A 25,940-nucleotide genomic window follows, 5' to 3' on the forward strand; every position below is an offset into this window, starting at 1 on the left:
CAAGAAAGCATCATCAAACATCACAAAATTATATAAACTCATCCAAATCAAATACTAGAGGAATTTTTGAGATTAAGAAACGCAAAAAGAATGAAAAAAAATTAGTCAGTAGACCTAGTATGAGGTATTAAAAATCACATCAGTGTATGTTAACTTCATCTAGATTGTCTAACAATCCAAGAAAGCATCATCAACATCACAAAACTATATAAACTCATCCAAATCAAATACTAGAGGAATTTTTGAGATTAAGAAACGCAAAAAGAATAAAAAATAGTAGTCAATAGACCCAATATGAGGTATTGAAGTTCACATCAGTGTATGTTAACTTCATCATGACATTACAGATGTTAGATTATCTAACAATACAAGAAAGCATCATCAAACATCACAAAATTATATAAACTCATCCAAATCAAATACTAGAGGAATTTTTGAGATTAAGAAACGCAAAAAGAATGAAAAAAAATTAGTCAGTAGACCTAGTATGAGGTATTAAAGTTCACATCAATGTATGTTAACTTCGTCAAGACATTACAGATGTTAGATTGTCTAACAATACAACAAAGCATCATCAAACATCACAAAACTATATAAACTCATCCAAATTAACTACTAGGAGAATTTTTGAGATTAAGAAACGCAAAAAGAATGAAAAAAATTAGTCAATAGACCTAGTATGAGGTATTGAAGTTCACATCAGTGTATGTTAACTTCATCATGACATTACAGATGTTAGATTGTCTAACAATACAAGAAAGCATCATCAAACATCACAAAATTATATAAACTCATCCAAATCAAATACTAGAGGAATTTTTGAGATTAAGAAACGCAAAAAGAATGAAAAAAAATTAGTCAGTAGACCTAGTATGAGGTATTAAAGTTCACATCAATGTATGTTAACTTCGTCAAGACATTACAGATGTTAGATTGTCTAACAATACAACAAAGCATCATCAAACATCACAAAACTATATAAACTCATCCAAATTAACTACTAGGAGAATTTTTGAGATTAAGAAACGCAAAAAGAATGAAAAATAGTAGTCAATAGACCCAATATGAGGTATTGAAGTTCACATCAGTGTATGTTAACTTCATCATGACATTACAGATGTTAGATTATCTAACAATACAAGAAAGCATCATCAAACATCACAAAATTATATAAACTCATCCAAATCAAATACTAGAGGAATTTTTGAGATTAAGAAACGCAAAAAGAATGAAAAAAAATTAGTCAGTAGACCTAGTATGAGGTATTAAAGTTCACATCAATGTATGTTAACTTCGTCAAGACATTACAGATGTTAGATTATCTAACAATCCAAGAAATCATCATCAACATCACAAAACTATATAAACTCATCCAAATTAACTACTAGGAGAATTTTTGAGATTAAGAAACGCAAAAAGAATGAAAAATAGTAGTCAATAGACCCAATATGAGGTATTAAAGTTCACATCAGTGTATGTTAACTTCATCATGACATTACACATGTTAGATTATCTAACAATACAAGAAAGCATCATCAAACATCACAAAATTATATAAACTCATCCAAATCAAATACTAGAGGAATTTTTGAGATTAAGAAACGCAAAAAGAATGAAAAAAAATTAGTCAGTAGACCTAGTATGAGGTATTAAAGTTCTCATCACTGTATGTTAACTTCATCAAGACATTACAGATGTTAGATTATCTAACAATCCAAGAAAGCATCATCAAACATCACAAAGCTATATAAACTCATCCAAATTAACTACTAGGGGAATTTTTTAGATTAAGAACGGAAAAAGAATTAAAAAAAATTAATCAATAGACCTAGTATGAGGTATTAAAGTTCACATCAGTGTATGTTAACTTCATCTAGATTGTCTAACAATCCAAGAAAGCATCATCAAACATCACAAAACTATATAAACTCATCCAAATCAACTACTAGGGGAATTTTTGAGATTAAGAAACGGAAAAAGAATTAAAAAAAATTAATCAATAGACCTAGTATGAGGTATTAAAGTTCACATCAGTGTATGTTAACTTCATCTAGATTATGTAACAATCCAAGAAAGCATCATCAAACATCACAAAACTATATAAACTCATCCAAATCAACTACTAGGGGAATTTTTGAGATTAAGAAACGCAAAAAGAATGAAAAATAGTAGTCAATAGACCTAGTATGAGGTATTAAAGTTCACATCAGTGTATGTTAACTTCATCAAGACATTACAGATGTTAGATTATCTAACAATACAAGAAAGCATCATCAAACATCACAAAACTATATAAACTCATCCAAATCGACTACTAGAGGAATTTTTGAGATTAAGAAACGCAAAAAGAATGAAAAAAAAAATAGTCAGTAGACCTAGTATGAGGTATTAAAGTTCTCATCACTGTATGTTAACTTCATCAAGACATTACAGATGTTAGATTATCTAACAATACAAGAAAGCATCATGATACATCGCAAAACTATAGAAACCCACCCAAATCCACCACTAGAGAAATTTTTAAGACCAAAAAGAAAAAAATTGACCAATAGACCTAGTATGAGGTATCAAGACATTACTAATTTATTTACACAGAATGTAAATAATTATTCCGATTGTTATGAAAGAATTTGTACATAAAATGTACTTGTATGGATCTGCAATATATTGTAGATTTCGGATCATTCATGTAATATACAACAGAGCATTATATAATAGTCTTGTACATATCACACGAAGCAAATGTACTGTGAAACAAAAAATATCCTGACAGAGTCTCGTTAACTTACCATAAATAGGTACACGTTACTGGAATATTTGAAAAATCCTACGAGAGTTCCCTTCCCGTTACGGAAAGTTCCGTTGTCGGTAGCTAAATTTGAAGTTTGCTAGTTGAAATGTCAGAATGCTATTCCCAACTCCCGACTTTCTGAAAGGTCAACTTCACGTCATTGCAAATGCAGTTCCAGAATGAAACTGAGTTGGTAATTAAAGTTTATATCTGATGCCACAAATGTACGCTTTAAACATTTGACTGACAGTGTGACAATAAAAAAATTTCTTTAAAAATGTGAAAATTTTCGTTTGGAATAATTGTAATATGTGACATGGAGTTTTTTGTTTTGAATAAGTCGACGAATATATTATTAATAAGGATATTAAATGTAATGACGAACGAAAATTCATACATTAATCTAGCTAGGAACTGAAAATATGATACCATGAAATTTTGAAATGTCTTTTTTTGCAATAAAATTTTAATATTCAGTTTCAAATATTAAATATCAAACGTGGCGCTACTTAAAAAATTCAAAATATTATTCATCCATTATATGAGTAGTGTGAGAGGAAAATCATGCTGGCAACATTTCGCGCGATCTGGCAAAGTTGCATCTAAGGTCATAGTTCATACTAGTGATGTGAATGGCCTAGGGCCGTTAAGCAAATTACCGAAGGCTGATGTCCTTTGATTAGATGCTTGGCTTGAACCTTTTGAGGTATTTATGGAAAGCTGTGAGTGCAGAGCACTCACAGATGACGCGGTGTGCAGTCACATCCTCCTTTATGCACCAGCGGTACTCCGGATCATCTGTGATGCCCATGATATGGAGATGGCGTCTTAGATCACCGTGTCAGGTTAAAATTCACTAATTAGATTTCGCGTCTATTTAATTGGATCAGTTGTAGCAAAACCAAGAATGGATTCTGGCCCATTGGTGGATTCAACGATCCCAGACTGGCGAGTGAGTCTGCTTCATCTTTGCCGTTGTTGCTCGAGTGACTGGGTACTCAAGTGTCAAAAAAATCAGGGAAAACAATATCAGAAGACGAATTAGTTTCTCCTACGACAATACGAACTCGCATACATCAGTTCAAACAAAAACGTTTGAACAGTCAAAACATCGAAGTGATAGGTCCCTGTTTGGCCCCTAATTATCTCTTCTCATTTCCGCAGATCAAGAATAAATTGTGAGGTCAACGTTTTTGTACACCAGAAGAGAAGAAATGGAATGTTTTGGAGGTACCTCAATTGAAATGGACACTTGTTTCAAACGCAATATCCAATTATAAATATTTGTTGTTATTTGTCTATTTTAAAACTTTGTAGCAACCCATTGCACATCAAAATTATTGGACATTCACTCATGGCCTGCGTCCATATTTTTGCATGGCCATTGATTTAGCCTGCAGTTATTTGAGGATTTAAAGGTGTGTGCTAACCAGTTCTTGTTTTCTGAACTTCCTCAGTTCGCGTTTAGGGCTACAGTTAAGAATTTTTTTCTTAGTATCATCAATGCAGATGTGAATTTACTATGTATGTATTGAAATTTAGAGTTTTAAAGTTTTAAATTGGGAACAGGTGAATAGATGGAGACACATTGGAGATCAATCTCGCCGAGGAAAGAAATCAACTACAAAATCTGATGAAAGCATTGAATGTGTGTGAATGTTAATTCCAGTTTTTGACCAAGATGAATGTTTCAAGTATCTTCAAACAACTCAAATAGCACTCGTATGACAACATTAAAAATTCCAAACTATATGATGAAAATGTCAGATTTGACATATTCAAATCAGTGTTGCCATATCTCAAAACTTAAGTAGCAATCCTCGCGGAACGAATTATTAAAAATAATGGATGATCAGCAAAGCATTTAGACTCAAGATTTGCGTTTGCTGGACAGGTTTAAAGAGGCCAGACCAAACAAATATGGAAAGAGAACCCAGTCAAAAAGAGCCTCTAGACTCAGATGGAGGGACAACAAGGAAAATATGAATTCCTTAGGATACTTCTTGACGTCAGGTCGTGCTTATACAAAAATCAACGTAGGATTCTGCATCTGTAGTCATAAGAAGAAAGGGAACCAATGACTTAATTACTTTTCAACCAATTGTATTATTAGAGGGAAAATGTAGCACCGATACAAAAAAGGAGAATTTGTTAATCAAGTTGAGAGCTCACTGGGGAATTATTAAGTTGAAATAAGTCTCATTATATAAAACGTCTTTTTAGTAGTTCATTTTTCAGAAAACTTTTGTTTGAATGCCAAAGAATGAATTGGGATTTTAGCGACCCCTTTATATCTGGTTAGATTATGTAACATTATTTATTAGAATCCCTCAGTAAGTTTCACAATACATTTCGTTGAATCTAATAAATCTATTCCCTAACGTTTTTGCAGAACATATAGTTATGGGTTTCTCCTCCCTGAATACTTCTCACGTAATTTATTATTGAAATTTCTATTGGTGTACAAAACAAATAGGGAAAATGCCAAATAGGAGAATAGAAAGATTTTGGTTAAAGCTTAGTAGTCACTACTGAAAATCAAGGAATCCATAGAAATTTCCAAATATACAATAAATATCAGATTACTAGTGCTATTTCTCCTTATTAGTCAATCAATATGTTCAGTTTGGATTTTTCATCATTCTTTCATATATAGTTTCATTTTTTAAAGTGTGTAATGACTAACTGCATTTTTGGTTTAGTGGCTGGTATCAGAAGACCTCTGCAACGAAATTCATCGACCATCTACGCCTGGTCCGCCACCAGCGTATGAAGCAGTTGTTCCAATTCATACTAATGACCAACAAAACATCAAACAAGATGACAGCGGCCTACCGAGCTATGAGACTGCAGTGCAGCATCTAAAGAGTTTTAAATCATAATTTTTATACTAAACTGGACCATAAGTTGAGAGTTATCAGTGATTGTTTTTTCGTTAAATTATATAGACCAAAAAATTGAAAACAATAAGAAGTTTTTTGGATAATATTCACTGATATCATCACCAGCTAACCTAGTTGTTTTTTACAGTCTTATCTATATATATATTATCCTTTTAATGCATAGAACAAATGCGTTTTATATTGGGATTTCATATTGGGATGCACAACATTAAATCATTTTAATATTTGTTTACCGTCCAGTCTGCACCAAATTCGAACCGAAAACGGAAACAGATAAAGAAATTTTTCCTTTTGTTCATGAGATAAATGGAAATAACTTATGTTTAGAATTTTTTTTACAACGTATATCCATCTGACGAATCGTACACCCAACGAAATTTTAAATACGGACCTAGATTTTTTGAATTCTATCAATCACTAATTTAATTTTTGTTAGATATACTAAGTTGGGATTACGAATTTAATCCGTAATCAGTCATGATAATATAATTATGAGTGTTTTCAATACTACTTTTCATACACTTTTCTATAGCCGTAATCAATCAAAATCAAAAATACTAATAGTCCGCTGAAATAAGATCAAAAAGTCGATCTAACATCAACTTTTCCCTATAAGGAGTATTATGTCCCTAATCAACCCACGATTATTATCTAAATTCACTCAATACACAGTTTACATGATCACTACACCAAGTTATCGTCTTCAGAGACTGAAGGTAAACTCTGAAGACGATAACTTGATTATCGAAACGCGCGTCCGTCGGTGTAATTGTGAGTGTTGGTGTAGTGGTAGTGTAGACAGTATGAATATCACCAACGGTTACAGAAATTCCAAATTCTTTAATAAATTTCGCTATAACTAGCGATTTAAAAAAGTATTCAACCATTTATTTCACGAAAACATGGAATAGAGAAGCTGGCGTTTTCCAATTCTGAACATTCAAAATAACAACCACGTAAAGTGACTGCTCATTTCATGAACATTAACAAGTTTGAGTTGTAATTTAATAGATTATATGAATAAAATTTGAAAAATTTCAATTACAATTCTTTTTTAAACTTTAACTGAAAAAGATTTTCTGTTGATAAATGGATGCTAGCATTTGTTATGAATTATAAAAATATAGGCCTTCAAAAACTATAAAATTTGAGAGAAAAGTCAATTTTGAATACGATCAGTGCATAAAAAACTCATGAACGAGATTAAAAGTAAACATTTCCAAAATTATCTAGATCGAAACAACCGACCACTCAAATATTTGAAACCTCAATAAATGGAACATCCCCAACGTTGTATTTAGGAAGGGTTTAGGGGGGCTGAAGCCCTAGGCCTCAGACAGGTAGAGGCCTTGCAAAATATTAATTTGAATTATTTAAAAAGCAGTATTGAATCCGTGGCAAAATTTACATTTTTTTCTAAAAATATTAAGTTTACAAAAATTCGAAATAATTTTGATTTATTTAAGTGCGCCTCGAGTCGATTTTAACTCCAGGACTCCTCTACTTAATACGACGCTGAACATCCCATTAAAAATAAAGATAGAGACTAGGCAAAAACTAATAAGGATCAAGCAATAGTTATTCAAGCAACACTTGCAAATTGTATTTAAATCTTTTCCTATGGGAACTTCTCAAGAAATGACGCAAGAAACAAATAATAGTCTAAATAATAAATATCAAAAAAAATTCAATTAAATGAATTAAAAAGACGTAATTAAAAAATTTTATTCTACACAATCTACTAATAAAGCTACACCAATATTCCATGCAGTATTAAAACTGCATATTTTCCTAATGAATGCAAAATTGTCAAAAAATCATGAATCCGAAAACAAGTAAAGCACATAAATGGGGTTATGAAGTGTTTGTATTGAGTGGAGCATCGAGATTTTGTTACGATTTTGACTTGTTCCCAAAGAAGAACACCTTGCTGTTGATTAGGGGACCATACCAAAAAAGCTCCATCAACTTTAAAACAACACAACCTCAAAAAACCATATAAATGGGGATATAAAGTGTTTGTATTGAGTGGAGTATCCAGATTTTGTTACGATTTTGACTTTGAGTCTGGAACTACAAACCATCATGTTACCTTCTTGTTCCCAAAGAAGAACACCTTGCTGTTGATGAGCGAATAATCCCAACAAAAGCTCGAATAAATTTGAAACAACACAACCCCAAGAAACCACATAAATGAGGTTATGAAGTGTTTGTATTAAGTGGAGTATCCAGATTTTGTTACGATTTTTGAATTTTAGTCTGGAACTACGAACCATCTTGTTACCTTCTTGTTCCCAAAGAAGAACACCTTGCTATGGATGAGCGAATAATCCCAACAAAAGCTCGAATAAATTTGAAACAACACAACACCAAGAAACCACATAAATGAGGTTATAAAGTGTTTGTATTGAGTGGAGTATCCAGATTTTGTTACGATTTTTGAATTTTAGTCTGGAACTACAAACCATCTTGTTACCTTCTTGTTCCCAAAGAAGAACACCTTGCTGTTGATGAGCGAATAATCCTAACAAAAGCTCGAATAAATTTGAAACAACACAACACCAAGAAACCACATAAATGAGGTTATAAAGTGTTTGTATTGAGTGGAGCATCGAGATTTTGTTACGATTTTGACTTGTTCCCAAAGAAGAACACCTTGCTGTTGATTAGGGGACCATACCAAAAAAGCTCCATCAACTTTAAAACAACACAACCCCAAAAAACCACATAAATGGGGTTATAAAGTGTTTGTATTGAGTGGAGTATCCAGATTTTGTTACGATTTTGACTTTGAGTCTGGAATTACAAACCATCATGTTACCTTCTTGTTCCCAAAGAAGAACACCTTGCTGTTGATGAGCGAATCATCCCAACAAAAGCTCGAATAAATTTGAAACAACACAACCCCAAGAAACCACATAAATGAGGTTATAAAGTGTTTGTATTGATTGGAGTATCCAGATTTTGTTACGATTTTGACTTTGAGTCTGGAACTACAAACCATCATGTTACCTTCTTGTTCCCAAAGAAGAACACCTTGCTGTTGATGAGCGAATAATCCTAACAAAAGCTCGAATAAATTTGAAACAACACAACCCCAAGAAACCACATAAATGAGGTTATAAAGTGTTTGTATTGAGTGGAGTATCCAGATTTTGTTACGATTTTTGAATTTTAGTCTGGAACTACAAACCATCTTGTTACCTTCTTGTTCCCAAAGAAGAACACCTTGCTGTTGATGAGCGAATAATCCTAACAAAAGCTCGAATAAATTTGAAACAACACAACACCAAGAAACCACATAAATGAGGTCATAAAGTGTTTGTATTGAGTGGAGCATCGAGATTTTGTTACGATTTTGACTTGTTCCCAAAGAAGAACACCTTGCTGTTGATTAGGGGACCATACCAAAAAAGCTCCATCAACTTTAAAACAACACAACCCCAAAAAACCACATAAATGGGGTTATAAAGTGTTTGTATTGAGTGGAGTATCCAGATTTTGTTACGATTTTGACTTTGAGTCTGGAATTACAAACCATCATGTTACCTTCTTGTTCCCAAAGAAGAACACCTTGCTGTTGATGAGCGAATCATCCCAACAAAAGCTCGAATAAATTTGAAACAACACAACCCCAAGAAACCACATAAATGAGGTTATAAAGTGTTTGTATTGAGTGGAGTATCCAGATTTTGTTACGATTTTTGAATTTTAGTCTGGAACTACAAACCATCATGTTACCTTCTTGTTCCCAAAGAAGAACACCTTGCTGTTGATGAGCGAATCATCCCAACAAAAGCTCGAATAAATTTGAAACAACACAACCCCAAGAAACCACATAAATGAGGTTAAAAAGTGTTTGTATTGAGTGGAGCATCGAGATTTTGTTACGATTACAAACAATCTTGGGGTTAGTGGTGAAGTATTTCTTAATAACTAGATGACCAGTGTTTCATTACTGATATATCTAATCAAAGAGGGCATAAAATGTATCCCTTATCATAGGTACCAGTCTAAGGAATACTTCGCAATAACATAGGATATCTCCTGAATGGCACGACGATCACCGGAGAAATAAATGAAATGGAATCGAGTAGTTTCCCGTTACAAATGCAATGATACTTTAACAGAACTGAAATTATTGAAGACGTTTTCACTTGGATTGCTAAGAATTACATTAACAGAGTCAATAAGTACCTGATACAAGACATATAAAGAAATTTTCGAAAATAATGGTGTGTGGTTGATTTAATAAAGCAGTTACAAGCTATTTATACTGAATTTGGTGTTTTTCTTTTCAAATTTGATGTTCTCAAAAATTTACAGGCTCGTACTGAAAACAATTGTAATTATATTGTGTCGTAACAATGACGACAGTTTAAATAGGAAGCAATTATTCTAACCTAATTTTTTGCCGCAATGAAATATGTGATTTGTGAAGTTAAAGCTTAAATATAATTATAGTAATGAAGGATATTTTTTTATACTGCTTTAAATGACTATGTAAAGCACTGAATCAAAAATCCTAGCAGACTTGTTTTAAGTTGAATAATGAGGAACTAAATACTTCGATAACTCCTTAGATTCGACATTTTGTGACAATTCAATCGTCTCTTTATGTTTTCGAGATCGACCGTCTAGAATTTGGAACAACTGGTAGAATAATTATCGATGATTCATTATCATATCACTGATAACTTTGAAAACGAGTATTAAAATAGTGAGAATATAAATCTTGACTAATAAACATGGAAAAAATAAAAAAAAAACAATAAAAATTAATTGTCACAATCAGGAACAGGAGATGCGGGTGAACGTAACCAAATTGATTAGAGGTATAAATTCAAATGAAGCTAAATCTGCATCTGGTTAATTCACACACAATAGAATTGATGTAGCACGTGTAGAAATGATGAGCTCACATTTTTTAAAATTAAACCGTTGATTTAAAAGTATTTTTTTTGTTTATTCACAATTATGAAGATTTTCATTTTGAACAAAAAATCTAATAGCAGTAATCAATTATTTATAACTAACTGTTAAATTAGAAGTGAAACTGTAGAAAAAAAAATGATAAATAATAGAAAAATAATTCGTATATCCAAAAGTGAATTATTCTTATATTTATAAACAATTTTTTCATGGTATTTGTTGTTTGTAAGCATTATAATCAAGTAAGATGACACTATACAACGTTTTTTTACGAATATACGAGGGTTGTTTTCTTTTTCAACCGCCGATCGTACAGTCTGAAGACCAGGAATGCAGCAGGTGAGTAGTAGGCGATTCCGCATCTTCCCTGCTCAACGCTCTGTCACTAGCATTTTCAACAGGTCATATCCTGTTGAGTTGCAGTCACATAAACATGACTGTCGATATTAATTGTCCCGCTGAATGTGATTCCCGAGATGTTATTCGATTCTTGCTGTCGTTACTGGTGTCGAAAAGTTAAGGATGGTCAAACTGATGTTCTTGATGAAAGGGTAAAGGAGGCATGTCTATCGCTACAGATGACACTGTTCAGTGAGTTGATCAAGCGGTTAGGGAAACTCAAGGTTCATCATGAGTGAATTATCGATGCAATTTCCGAAAGTTGCTCTACAAAAAAAATTGCGCTCGCTCGGTTCCAAATATGTTGAAGGACAACCACAAGACTTGCTTAATGGGTGCACGTAAATTCTTCGATGAGACCAAAAAAATTCGAAGGAACTTTCAAAATAAGTAGCTTGGATCAAAAAATAAAGCTTACGGAGAGATATTGACAACAAACGAAGAGACAAGCTCACTTCTGGAATTATTCTGATTCACAACAGTCGTGTAAGTGAAATTTTATTTAAACTGAAGCAGCGGTTTGGAATGCGGCGCTTCCAAACTGACATGGAGCTGAAAGAAACCGTCAAAAGTGATTTCCAATCATTTGCGACTAAATATTATGAAGAAGGTATAGGAAAGCTTGTTCACAGATATGAAAAGAAAGAAATAAGCTGCATTGTAACTTACATTTGATTAAAAATCTTTTCTACACAGCTCATTGGTTGAAAGTTGAAAAAGAAACAACCCTCGTGATTACTTGAACAAAATACTAGAGCCAGATCGAAACCAGTCCAAGTAATTGCCTGCCACCTGGTATGTCAATATAAACAAAAAGTTCTTCAACGATGTAATTCAATATTCATACTAATATTAGCCAGGAAATAGGTGATTTTAGAATTCTTAGAAAATCAAAACCAAATTAGAGACGCTTTCGTGATTCTAGTCATACCTTTCATCCAACTGAAACCATTTAACGCATTTAAGAGTTGTGGCAATTAATTTTTTATACACAGGGTCTATAATGGGGCGTCTAAATATAATGTAATAATAAATATTATAGCAGAAAACTAGTAGGATTACTTGTGAAATTTTTTGGTAAACTCTTTATTTCAAATGACGATTCATTTGATTAGAATTATATGTCTGAATTTTTGCAGAAATAATTTTTTAATATTCGCACAAATAATTCTTCAAGTAGTATTTAATGTTACTGAGAAATATTCATTCATGACCATAGTATCCGGAATTTTTCCATAGGTTTATGTTAAGGAGAGAAAATATTATTAAACATTATAAGTAAGTTGGAATCATATAACTTACTAGTACCTCTACAACACTCACAATTTTTTTAATGTAAAAAGCAGGCACAATATAGTGAACTCTTTCACAATCGAGTAATTCCAGTGGTACCTGCCATGTGGAGATGCCTGTGGATATTGATCTTGAACGTCTTCTATGCTCTAAACTGTCCAAGTCTTTAATCAACTCTTATAAGTCGAAATGCTCTCTTCTGTATTGATTCAAGCATCTCCTGGGTATGCTTGGAAGTTTCAAATGTGCTAGCAATATTCTAAACATGGAGGAATTTGGGCCTTGTAGAGGATTTGAATCTGTTGCGGAGTATATAACTTTTTGGTCTTAAAGATGATTCTAAGCTGATGTTAAGCTGCTTTAGTTAATTCTGCCACGTGACTATGCCAGGACATATTGTTTCCAACATCCAACAAACGAATTTACGGTGATGGTGATATTTTATGTCCAGACAGGACCAAATACTGAGCTGCAGTGCTAGCCTGTAAAAATCAGATCGCTTCCACGCCATTCTAGAATGTTTTCAACATCTATTGATGGTGGTGATTTGTTGCTGGCTAGTGTGCTATCGTCGGCAGAAGCTATAAATCGGGTTTGTAGTTTTGTCGAGGAGATCGTTGATGTACAGGAGAGAGAAAGTAGATGAAAAGATGCACCCAAGCGTTTACTTCAAACCTTTCGGAGGTGTGTTTATCGAGAGCGATCTGGAGGATCTTTGATAAAGTTACTGAGACAGTTGATAAGTTAGGACGACAAACCATATTATCTCAATTTATTTGTAACGTTGTCACGAGCGTTTCTATTACCAAATTATCGTCTCCAGAGACAGAAGTTCAATTGTGAGTGTTGGAGTAGTGGTAGCAGTTAAAAATGTATTCAGCAAACAAAATAAAGTTCAAGATATTATAGCCAAATTTATAGTTTTCTCTAGTTTCATTATAATTACACCAAGTAGTTTTATTAGATTCGATGTTGCGGCGAAATCGTGGAAAATATGTTTTTATATAGTTTTCAGTTGTTTCATCTATCCTAGAGACCGGATTACCTTTTTTTAAGTCGATTATGGTTTAAGAAAGTGAGAACATCTGTGATAATATTTCCGCCATTTGATAACCGGTATTATACATTTGACAGTCATGTGGTAGTTGGGGTATGAATGTATGCTGAAGGTTAATCATTATTCACATAATCGAATCACCATATTTTTCTTCATTGCAAGAAAGTTATTCACATTTTTTTGTACATGATTCACCTGAACATGTTCTGTTAAACAGATCTCATAATCTTGTAGATATTGTTGTAGAACATTTCGATCAACTTTTATATTATAAACATATAGTTTATCGAATAAAATCTAACAAAATAAATGACCTGAAATAACACATTTGTAGTTTTACAAACCATGATTAAGATCGTCAGTACAAAAATGGTATTAATAAGCTTTGCAGCTTGCATGGACTCTGCAGGAAATAACTAGACTTGCTGTCATTTTCTTTTTTGAATTGCATCAAAGGTATTATAGTTAAACACATGATGTAATGTTAAATATGTGACTGTTGAATGTGATAAATATAATTTATTTACTTTTACCATTTAACGCAATTGTTTTTTATATAATTATGTTATAAAAAGAAAGAGGTAGTGCCTTGAGACACCTGGTATCACATTATTTGAACTATAGTAAACCTTATTTTTGATTTTAAAAAATAATATCAGTATTTTTACAACAGTGTCATTGTTAATAAAATACTGAATTTGTATTTTGAATGTTTCCACTTGAATTAGGACAAACTCATAAGTAAGTTAAGATAGAGCACTCTATTATTTTTTATTAAATATATATATGTTCCCAAGGGTGGATCTTGAAAATGAAATGTATTGAAACGTCCTCTAAAAAGCTTCTTTTTGATTGAAAAATACTTGAATTTTTTTTAATTTAAAGCAACACGTGCCTTTACACGATCTAATTTAATTAAACGTTAAACTAACGCAAGAATGCAAAACAATTCTTCGTTCAAATCTTGGATGGTTATAGAAGAAAAGACATTATAAATACGAAAGAAAGCTTACTTGGGGCTTTGATTGAATAAATCTAAATATTAAACTAAGGTTTGTACTAATGTAATTTGAAAATGAAAATGTCATTTTCAATATCTTTTATTTGTTTATTGAACTGGATCAACTGGGAAATTTTTGAATGAAATATTGAAGATTCGCTCAAATTGAATCGCACTACACGTACCCCAAAAGGGTAGAGCATATCGGAAATGCGAATCGATAAGGGTATAATAAACTGTTAAGGAGGTGGATAAGTTTTGTTCTTTGGAAACTGATCTCAGCGCAAAACAGGAGAAACTTAATTTTTTAGATAAGGCGGCAAACCGCAACTCCTATTTCAAGGAATTATCCACAAGCCCTAAACAACAACGTCAAGAAGGTATCGTTGTATCAAACCCGACAAGCTGACTTCTGTTGGTAAGGTATCACTTAAACCATGAGTGAATTGTACCACTGAAACCGTAGTACTACAATTTGTTAATTAAAATATGATTAACACAATCGAAAGCCTTAGAAAAATCACAAAAAAACTTGTTAGTGGAGGCTGTTTAGGCTAGAGTAGACATTATTTATAAGGGATAATATAGCATCATTTGTGCTTTTGTTACTTAAAATCCAAAATTGATGGATAGTAAGTATTTTAGAAGTGAAAAACAAACTTTCCATGATCTTAGACAACGTGGGAAGGACTGCAATTGGGCCATAATTCGATGCTTGATTTTTATATCTTCCTTTAGGCAGATCTATAATTATAGCCGTCTTAAGGCAATTGGGAAAAGTGCCATTTTGAAATGAAACGGTAATTTAAGTAATAAGATGATTTAACGTGCAATCGGGCAGACACAAAAATATTCAGTTCCAGATGAGAATTTATTTTTGATGTCGTTAATTGTACTGCTAAAATTACGGACATAAAGAAGAAACTGATTATAGCGAAAAATCAACTTAGATCGCGTAGAGGCACGTATCATCTTGATTTTAAAAAAACTTTTTTGAAGGGCGTCGCAAAAGATTTATTTTCCAACGACCACCCTAATGTTTCCGTTCTATATCATTGTACCAAAAATGACGGATGTAAGATGTAAATTGGAATTGATTAATTACGAAATTTATTTAGATCTTAAGATAAAATATAGATGTAGTTCGAATGTTTTGATTTCAAAATCGTATTTTTATAGCTATTCATAATATTGCAGAGATAAGCGCTATATAAAAATTAATCGATTATCCGGGTCTAGAAATTTTTCGCTAGGCCTGATTCTCTAGTCAAAATCTCGCCGGCCGCAGTTCATTTGGATGCTTCAATTCGCATATATACCCCACGACAGAAAATCCAACTTTCTGGCGGTATTATGTTAACTTGCGGCCTGATTCTCTAGTCAAAATCTCGCCGGCCGCAGTTCATTTTGGAAACACGTAGCGATACAATTGGATGCTTCACTTCGCATATATACCCCACGACAGAAAATCCAACTTTCTGGCGATATTATGTTAACTTGCGGCCTGATTCTCTAGTCAAAATCTCGCAGGCCGCAGTTCATTTTGGAAACACGTAGCGATACAATTGGATGCTTCACTTCGCATATATACCCCACGACAGAAAATCCAACTTTCTGGCGGTATTATGTTAACTTGCGGCCTGATTCTCTAGTCAAAATCTCGCCGGCCGCAGTTCATTTTGGAAACACGTAGCGATACAATTGGATGCTTCACTTCGCATATATACCCCACGACAGAAAATCCAACTTTCTGGCGATATTATGTTAACTTGCGGCCTGATTCTCTAGTCAAAATCTCGCCGGCCGCAGTTCATTTTGGAAACACGCAGCGATACAATTGGATGCTTCACTTCGCATATATACCCCACGACAGAAAATCCAACTTTCTGGCGATATTATGTTAACTTGCGGTTGTATGTTCACAGTCATTCCTATTTAAATTTTATTGTTTCTTATAGTTGCTTGAAGATGTCTCTTGTTTGCTTTTTAGAAATTTGCCACGAGGGTCTAGAAAGTGTGATCCTATCAGTTATAATGGATGATGAAGCTATGATCTTCTACTATGATACGATTTCCAGGGGAGATTTGATGGAGTGGAATCGGAAAGAAGAGCACAAGCTAAAGAAAAGCAAAAGTCACGAAAAGCTCCAAAAAAAGTGATAGCTACAACATTTTTGAACTACGAGAATATCCTTTTGATTAAATACAACCGTGATGGGGCATATTATTTTCAATAAGGCATTGCTTCAAAAAATTAATGAAAAAAGGCAAAATCAGTCGAGACGAACGCTTGCTTCATTACAATGCACTGCTTTGCTTTTCACGAATGTGGCTTCAACAAGATTGATCATCCACCATAGAGCCCTGATTTGGCTCTGGCCGTTTTATTTTGTTCGCAAAACTAAAGCCCCAGTTAAGGGGTGAAACAGGGAGTATACGAAAATTATGACTTCATCATGTTTTTATAGTGGTGTAGAAGATTTAGTCAGACGATCTGGAAAGTATTGAGAAATGGAAACAGTTTTTTCATTCATTACCTTTCTTTCTATGGTAGGTTTAAGAGCTTATGGACCGCATTACGTAAATATCTATTTTTTAATGCTTCAGTTAAACTCAACCAATTAGATCGAAGACCTCTACTGTTGTGAGACCTATTAACCAGCAAAACTAGCAGAACCAGCCCGTAGACAACGAGAAACAACTTCTCCAAAATCAATCTGCATATAAACTACAGAAGAAATTAAAACATGGCATACACGCCTCTGCGTGGAAAGTCCATCCGAAATAATGAAACACAGACTGAGTAGACATGGACTCGCTAGTCAAATAGGAATCCTCGAACAAACTGCAGGATGGAATGCAAATATGTATTAACAAAAAGGAGTGGAGGAGGGCCATTACTCAACAGGGAAGGAATTTCTTTAAATGATAGACAGGCGATTCAAAAACAAAAATATTAACGCGATTGGAAGAAGCACCTAGTTAGATATAGAAGACAGAAATACAGGGTGATTCATTAAGAATGTCCAATCTCTGTAGATTCTAGACCTCAAAATATGATGATTCTGCTCAACATGCCTTAAGCAAATATTGCTGGTTTCCAAGATACGGGGTGTTCAAAGTTTAAATTTTGATTTTCGCAATAATTTTTTATGTTTTCACAATTTCTCTTTGAAAATTGGCAATTTTACACTTGTTTGTGTTAATTAAATCAAAGTAAACTTTGTTTGGGCTAAACTTACAACTAAAATAATAAAAAAATATTAAAAAGCGTTAAATTCTACAAAAAAAGTTACTCTTCTTTGATTCGTGTAACTCAATCGGCTATCGAATTATTTGTTTCTAAAAAGTTCAATAAATTTTAATTTTTTCATAAAAAAATTTCATTATTCCTTAAATATGTAACAATAACAAATTTGTAAACAAACATTTACCAGACGAGGAATATTCAATTATAAAAATAATCATTTGTGGGATTCTGAAAATCCACATGCTATGAGGGAAACACATTTTCAGCACGAAATTAAGGTTAACATTTGGTGCTGTGTAATATGTGGGTATTTTGAACTGCCAACCAATTTAAATGGACCTCTTTATTTAGATTTTCTTCAAGAATATTTACACGAATTTCTAGAGGATATCCCTCTCGCTTCAAGACAAAATATGTGGTTTTTGCACGACGGAGCACCACCACATTATTCTTTACAAGTTCGTCAATACTTAAGTTTCGGCATCGATGGATTGGTCGTGGAAGTGAGTTTGCTTGGCCATCTAGAGGCCGTGATTTAAATCCTTTGGAAATTTTCAATTTGGTCGCAAATGAAGGCATTAGTTTACAAAGAAAAAATTACTTCTCTTCCACAACTGCGACGGAAAATAGAAGAAGCCGCGGATGTAATAAAAAATAATAGACAAGGATTATTTGATACTAAGAGATCTTTACGAAAGCGGATCGTGGAGTGTATTAATAATAAAATTTTTTTATGAAAAAATTAAAATTTATTGAACTTTTTAGAAGCAAATAACTCGATAACCGATTGAGTTACACGAATCAAAGAAGAGTAACTTTTTTTGTAGAATTTAACGCTTTTTAATATTTTTTTATTATTTTAGTTGTGAGTTTAGCCCAAACAAAGTTTACTTTGATTTAATTAACACAAACAAGTGTAACTAGCGCCCTCTATAATGCAATGATAAATTAGAGTGCAAATTATGATTCCTCATGCCAAAGAACGTAAAATTGCCAATTTTCAAAGGGAAATTGTGAAAACATAAAAAATTATTGCGAAAATCAAAATTTAAATTTAAACGTATCTCGGAAACTAGCAATATTTGCATAAGGCATGTTGAGCAGAATCTACAGAATATTTTGAGGTCTAGAATCTACAGTTCAGAGATTGGACACTCTTAATGAATCACCCTGTATAAAAGGCAGATAATAATAATCAGGTCGGTATTCATTAAAATGCTAAGTTAATCTGTAATTAATTCCAAAAAACAGTTAGGAATGCTTAGGCATACTTAACGAACTAGACAACAATAACATCGTAACCCTGTTGTGTGTATCACAAGGAAAATATTTATCCATTTAGATAATATAGTAGGAGTGAGATACTGCTGAAAGTATCCAAGTCAGATACTGCTGAAATACGAGATTGATCAAAGCCGACATGTGCACTAATGAGGTTCGAATAGTACATTGCTGTCTGGTGGACACCTCAAAAAACTAGTGAGAGGAGACGTCTACGGATTCTGCGGGTTAAAGAAGACATGAATGTCAGGTATTATAGGACTCTCACGACTGAATACCTGGGCGCAAATGAGAACTAGAAGACACACCTAAACTGAGGCTGACTCGTTCTCAAAGTAGATAAAAAAGGAGGAGTCAAAGAGCTACTAGTTTTACTATTGAGGAGACAATCCATATGAATCGAATTGATATTAATATCAGTACATACAATTTCAGTTCTCACAAAGTCTCTCAATTCATTCTGTTATATGATTTCGATTTTTGTGGATTCGTTTCATATGGATTCGATTTATATACATAGAAATTTATATGGATACATATCCAATTGGTATATATACAGTATGTTTCTGAGGAAACCGGCCATACGATTTCCCATGTTACCATTTGAAATCCTTGTTAACTTCGGGTCGCCTATTTGCGTGGCCTTCTCGCTCCGGGGTCGCCGAACTTTTCGGGTCAGTCTTTCCATCTGAATTTTATTGTTGATACATTAAATAACAATTTTTTTTGTTCATAACGCTATGAAATTACATTTATTTTGGTTTTTGAATGAAAAAAATCGAGCAACGCCAACAAATGACAGGTGCGATTAATAGCTTGAAACTGTTAGACGCTACTTGACTGAATTTTCATTTTGTTAATTTTTATGTTTTTTATTTTATAACAATTTATTATAATATTCGATCAGAGAAAAGTTAAAATTTTAGTATCTTATAAAGAAAATTACGCTAAACAAGAATATACGAGGCATATTTTTTAAGTAAGTACCGTTTTGCGATTCCGCCGCCGCAACCCCAAGGCCGGCGTTCCGCACATGCACGCTGGTTACCTACATCTCTTGTCTACGCATTGACGCCATTACAGTCTGATTCTTTATTGTGTACGTTGTTTACTGAATGTTTAAGATGCCTCCGACAATCGTGAGTCCCGCCGATTGCGAAGTACGGGCTGGGCTGTTCTGCAATTTCTTAGTGCTAATGGCGTAAAACCGATCGATATTCATCGTGAGATCTGAGAAGTTTACGGACTAAACGGAGTGAGCGTCCTTCGGTCGTTAATGAAGATTTGGTGCAGAAAGTGGACGAAAAGGTGAGAGAAAACAGACGCTTTACAATTTCATCATTGTGCGACTACTTTCCTCAATATCCTCGTAGTGTTTTGTATCGCATTGTGACCGAGAACTTGAAATACCGGAAATTGTGTTTACGTTGGGGTCCAAAAGTGCACAAAACCCAACGTTTAGGCAATGCATTGACTTTCATTGAGCGGTACCACAATGAAGGTGAAGATTTTTTAGACCAAATTGTTACTGGTGACGAAACATGGGTGGCCTACGTCACACCAGAATCGAAAGAACAATCCATGGAATGGCGACATTCATCATCAATCAAAAAAGTGAAGTTTAAGCTAACAATTTCTACCCGGAATGTTATGTGCACAGTTTTTTGGGACAGAACAGGAGTATTGCTATTGGAGTTTCGACCTCGTAATGAGACAATCAATGCAGCGTCTTATTGTGAGACATTGAACAATCTGCGTCGTGCAATCCAGAACAAAAGACGTGGTAAGTTGAGTAAAGGTATCGTTTTGCTGCATGACAATGCCCGTCCACATATGGCCAATCGAACCAAAGATCTCATCAAATCTTTTCAATGGGAAACTCTAGATCATCCTCCCTACAACCCTGACCTGGCGCCCATCTGGGCGGTCAGCGTCTTCAAGACAATAACAAAGTCAAAACAGTTGTGATACAGTGGTTGTCAAGTCAGGCGGCAGGTGGCAGAATTTTTGTGAGGAAGGTATTTAAAAACTGGTGCGACGTTATGACAAGTGCCTCAATATTCACGGAAATTATGTAGAAAAGGAAACTAAGGTACAGGCTTTCATGTAAAAAATGAAATTATTGCGATATCTTTGCACTTCTTGTTTTAATTTCAAAGCGGTACTTACTTATTTACTGTATATATATATATATATATATATATATATATATATATATATATATATATATATATAGGGCGCGGAAATCATCCCTTCAGGTAGTTTGTTGCGTTTAAAGAATTAAATAATTGTAATGAATGTAATAGTTAAATTAATCGTAACCTAACCTAACCTAACCTAACCTAACCTAACCTAACCTAACCTAACCTAACCTGACCTAACCTGACCTAACCTGACCTAACCTGACCTAACCTGACCTAACCTGACCTAACCTGACCTAACCTGACCTAACCTGACCTAACCTGACCTAACCTGACCTAACCTGACCTAACCTGACCTAACCTGACCTAACCTGACCTAACCTGACCTAACCTGACCTAACCTGACCTAACCTGACCTACATACTTCTCTACAAAATGAAATCCAATCACAAGCAGGGGCAGCTGTTATCGAAAACTCTTCCATGATTTTTTTTTGATCGACAATAAATAAAATTAGCGATGATTCTACATACAGTTTGTATTTCTAGTTGAATTTGATTAAACCAAGTGCCATTTAATGCATTTATTGCCCAATTGCACCACTTTTTTTTCTTCCGTTTTCGCTTAGCACTGAAATAAGTATAAGTACAGTGAAACTTTAACGTTTTACGATTTAGTGAAATCATCGAACCACATTTATAACAAATAATTTCAGTTCTTATCACTTTACAAACAATTAAATAATTTATTAATTGATGACGATCATCAACAATAGCTAAAAATTCGTACAGTTTCATCTTTCACAGTGTCACATTTAAGAGTGATGAATCGTGTACTAATTTTAACTAAGATTATTGATAGAATATCAATCAATAGACAGCAATACACAAAATTCATAGATTTTTATCTTTTTCATGATCAAACACGAATAAAAAAAAAACAAATATTGATAGACTAGACTAAATTCTTTGCAAATTTTATGATACATGATGTCATCATTAGGTAATGAAGACATGCGAAGCTAAAATATGATGTATAAATTATTTTTCTTTTTCTGGAACTTCAAAGTTGAGAAACTACGTGAAGGGATTATTTCCGGGCCCTACATATAAATATCAAAATGTTCGGCATAATTTTCTCTATAACATACTAAAATTTTAACGAAATCGGTGTAACCTAATTTAGATAATTACCAAAAAATTTTTTAAGGACGCTAGAACGCGAAAACGATTTTTAAACTACAAAAAAGAAAATAGTTTCAAGCTATTAATCAGACTTGTCATTTGTTAAAGTTGTTTGATTTTTTCATTCAAAAACCAATATAAATGATATTTCATAGCATTTAATAAAATAGAATTAAGAAGATAAAAAATTATGAACAAAAAAAAATATTATTTATTGTATTAACAATAAAATTCAGGTAGAAAGACTGACCCGAAAATATCGACGGCCCCCCCGGAGAGAGAAGGGTCTGGCCGCGCAGGTAGCCGTCCCGAAGTTATCATGGAGTTTAAATGGTAACATGGGAAACCCTATGGCCGGTTTCCTTAGAAACATACTGTATATTCCCTTCAGGTAGATTTGTTTGAGATAAGTTCAATTTATATGAAATACGTCCTTCGTACATATCTGGTTATCGACAAAATCAACAACTGTTCAAATATACAAGTGGTATTTGTTAACACTGACTAAATAATCGGTAAATTCGCGCATTCGTATGCCGTTCCTTTTTATTATTTGAGTGGTCGTCCGATAGTTGGTTTTCCGAAAAGCTCTTCAAACTATCATTTACCAATTCGAAAGCCTTAGAGCGCTTGTAGACGTCCGTTTCTTTCACCGGACAACGGACCTTGGTTTTTGCCGAATTATCGGTGGTCTATGATTTATAATGTATGTGTGTACATGTACCGGACATCGGTCCGGCGAACTATATGTCCGGTACATGTAGACACACCACCGCGAATCCGGCAAAAAACACGGTCCGTTGTCCGGTGAAAAAAACGGACCACGGGCCGTCAATAAACGGTTATCCTTGTGTACAAAAATTTTTTTACCGGATGGATGTTACCTTGGACTGCAGTCTTCCATGTGCTAGTTAATAGTTTTCAATTGGTAGGCAGAAATTACGCACGTGTGAAATGAATAATAAGAAAATAAAACTCCTATTGGCCTACTATTTGTGCAAAAAGAAGCAAACAGAAATAGAAAAACTTAAAAGGTTATTGTGTATTCATAATCCCCAGTTGCGGAAAACTCGCTAAAGCTATGCGCATGTCCGTCCCTGTAGCTTCCCTAATATGTATCCACACTCTCTTCCGGGTCTCGGTTGGCACTGAATAAAAGCGTACGCTGTTGAAACGCTCTGGGGTGTATTAAACCCCACCTATGTCTTCGTGTAACTGATTTTTCATTTATTTTGAGTTCTTTGAAGTAGTTTGAAGAAATTACTTTAGTCACATGGTAACTTTTTTTTATTTACGTTATGATAGGTGATACTAAAACATTAATTGGAGTTTTCTTCAGAAATACCGATTATATCTTACAAGGAGGACCAGAAAAGACTTCAGGCGCTATGGGGTGAGAGAGAAACTGATGATGACGTGGTATCAAGAAGTGAAAATGACATTGATTTGGTTTCTGAAAGTGAACTCGACTCCGGCACGGGTTCTGAGCAGGATATAACAACGAAGGATCAAACGCTTAACAATGACCCAAACAAATTAATGCTTTTGTGATATATAGAGAAAACAATCACGATTACGAAATTTTGAGAAGGGTTTTTATCAAAATGTTGGACCTACAACTGATCCAAAGACAAATTAATGATAGGAAGAATAACCCGACAAAAATAACGTTGAAGTTCCACCGGGCAAGTTTTCAAAGGTTATTGGAAGGTGTTCCGTATGCCCAAGAGGTCGAGATCGTAACACTAAATACTCGTGTGGACGCTGCCACTCATTATTATGCATGGAGCAGTTAAGGAGGGTTAATTCAGACAAGAAGTATGTAACTCTCAAATATATTTATGAATTTTATTTTTGCTCCCTTGTTTTAGAAAAAAAATATGTTTTTCAGCATGACAAAATACACATGGTTCTTTTATTTAGTTTTTTTCCAAATAAATTTTTGTAAAGTATTTTTAGTGTTATTGGAAAAGTCAAAGGAAATGTTGAAATTTTGAAAATGGGGTTTCGCACACCCCACCTATATACTGATCCTATATAACGCCGGGTTAAGGGGTGAGTTTTTAGTGTGTTTTATAGAAAATGTGAGTTAACAAATATTGCCTCGTTTTTAACACATTAACGACCAACCGGGCAAATGGCCCGCTTAAGAGCTTACCAAAGGAACCACGGTGGGCACATAGGCCCGCTAGTAAAACCCTCAATTTTTTCCCGGAATACATATGTTGTTGTGAAATCAAATTACTTATTATAATGACAGATTATTCACCTTATCATCTTGGGTTGAGTTCACCTTTAATCTATTGCCATTATAATTCTTGGAAGCTAATTTCGTATTGTTTGGTTGGTTTTTTATTTATTTCAATCTAATTAAAATTATTAAGGACTTTGTAAAATTATGTAAAAAAATAGATTATACTAAATTGTTACATGGAATTTATTTAAAGAAAACTGTTTGTATCACATCAATTTTTATGAAACTTGTCCAAGCAAGGCAAACAGAAATGAGTTTCTTCATTACAGTCTCTAAGAATTGTCACCACTTTATTGACCTCGTTTTTCCTTTCTCTGTTGTTTCTGATAACATCTTCTACAGTACTTTCTAATTCTATGGAACTGAACTTTTCTTTCGGAATCTGTGTGATTGAAGAGACCTCCGCTTGGCCGATGTTGAAGCTTCCGCTTGCACTTCTACGAGGACTTCTTCCTTTCGCAGTAGCCCTCGTACAACTTCTTCTTTGAACTCGTTAAAAATTATGAAAGCGTTGACTCAATGACTAATTTATGATACCATTCCACAGTACGTCCATAACTGGATGGATACAACGACATATAATCTGAAGTAATTTCACTTTTATTGTATTTAATGACCATTTTAGGATTTATCACTTTTTGATCTCGTTTGCGTTACCCCTCCACAAATTCTTTACTATGTTTTCTTTCCTTTTCGATACCACAATTCCTCTATCCATTTCTCTAGCCACAATCTCATCCTTCTCCAATTTTTTAATTGTAATCTCTTTGGGATTACTTTTTCTGTTGTAGCGAAGAGTACCCAGAAGATGATTTTTCCTATCTAATAATCAATTTGTTAAATTGGAGGTGCTGTTATCAGTGACAATTATTGTTTTGGAATTTCTTGTGTATCCATGTAAAGTACAAAGTTTGAAGACCTTCACCACGTACTCACTCGCTTTATTTGGTATGAACGTCTTATTGCCAATTGATCTCTAAAGGATACTAAAGATTCGTGTTGTCAATACAGATTATTGTGATTGTGCTTTTTTTGCACTCTCAAATATTGAGCTCTTAACTAATTCTGAACATGGAGTAGGTAGGTAAAGGTCGTGCTCCGCGTTCCTAAGTGTATAGCCGTGCAGCGAGCTCTCTGAAATTGGAGAAGCGTACTCATGAATTAAGCAAGCGGATTCAAAGATCTTGATGATGATGAATGTACGAACCTGTCGAGTTATCACGACCCAGTGAAGGACTCAAGAAGCCAGATCAATAAGGGACTGCCATATTGGGCTGCTTAAGGCAGATAATATGGGTGAACGAATACATGCGAAAGGATAGCAAGGTTAGGATCTATAAGACTTGTATCAGGCCAATCATGACATAGGGAATAGAAACCAGAGAAGAATCCAACAAACCGAAAAGCATATAGTGGGAAAAACATGAGTGGATCGAATCAGAAACACTGACATCA

General features: G+C 33.9%; 2 protein-coding genes across 4 annotated transcripts in view; one reads left to right on the top strand and one right to left on the bottom strand.

Moving 5' to 3' along the window:
* The window catches only part of LOC130442169 (uncharacterized), a 99,807-nt gene extending 91,929 nt beyond the window's left edge, over positions 1 to 7,878 (top strand). Inside the window, exon 5 of the mRNA XM_056776265.1 lies at positions 5,494 to 7,878. Within this exon, the coding sequence (XP_056632243.1) occupies positions 5,494 to 5,673 (180 nt within the window). The 3' untranslated portion in view covers positions 5,674 to 7,878. The remainder of the gene's footprint in view (positions 1 to 5,493) is intronic.
* LOC130442164 (probable beta-hexosaminidase fdl) overlaps positions 1 to 25,940 on the bottom strand; it is a 156,553-nt gene that overhangs the window by 80,736 nt on the left and 49,877 nt on the right. The window lies entirely within an intron of this gene.

This window comes from Diorhabda sublineata, chromosome 3, assembly GCF_026230105.1.
Source record: "Diorhabda sublineata isolate icDioSubl1.1 chromosome 3, icDioSubl1.1, whole genome shotgun sequence".
Lineage (NCBI taxonomy): Eukaryota > Metazoa > Arthropoda > Insecta > Coleoptera > Chrysomelidae > Diorhabda > Diorhabda sublineata.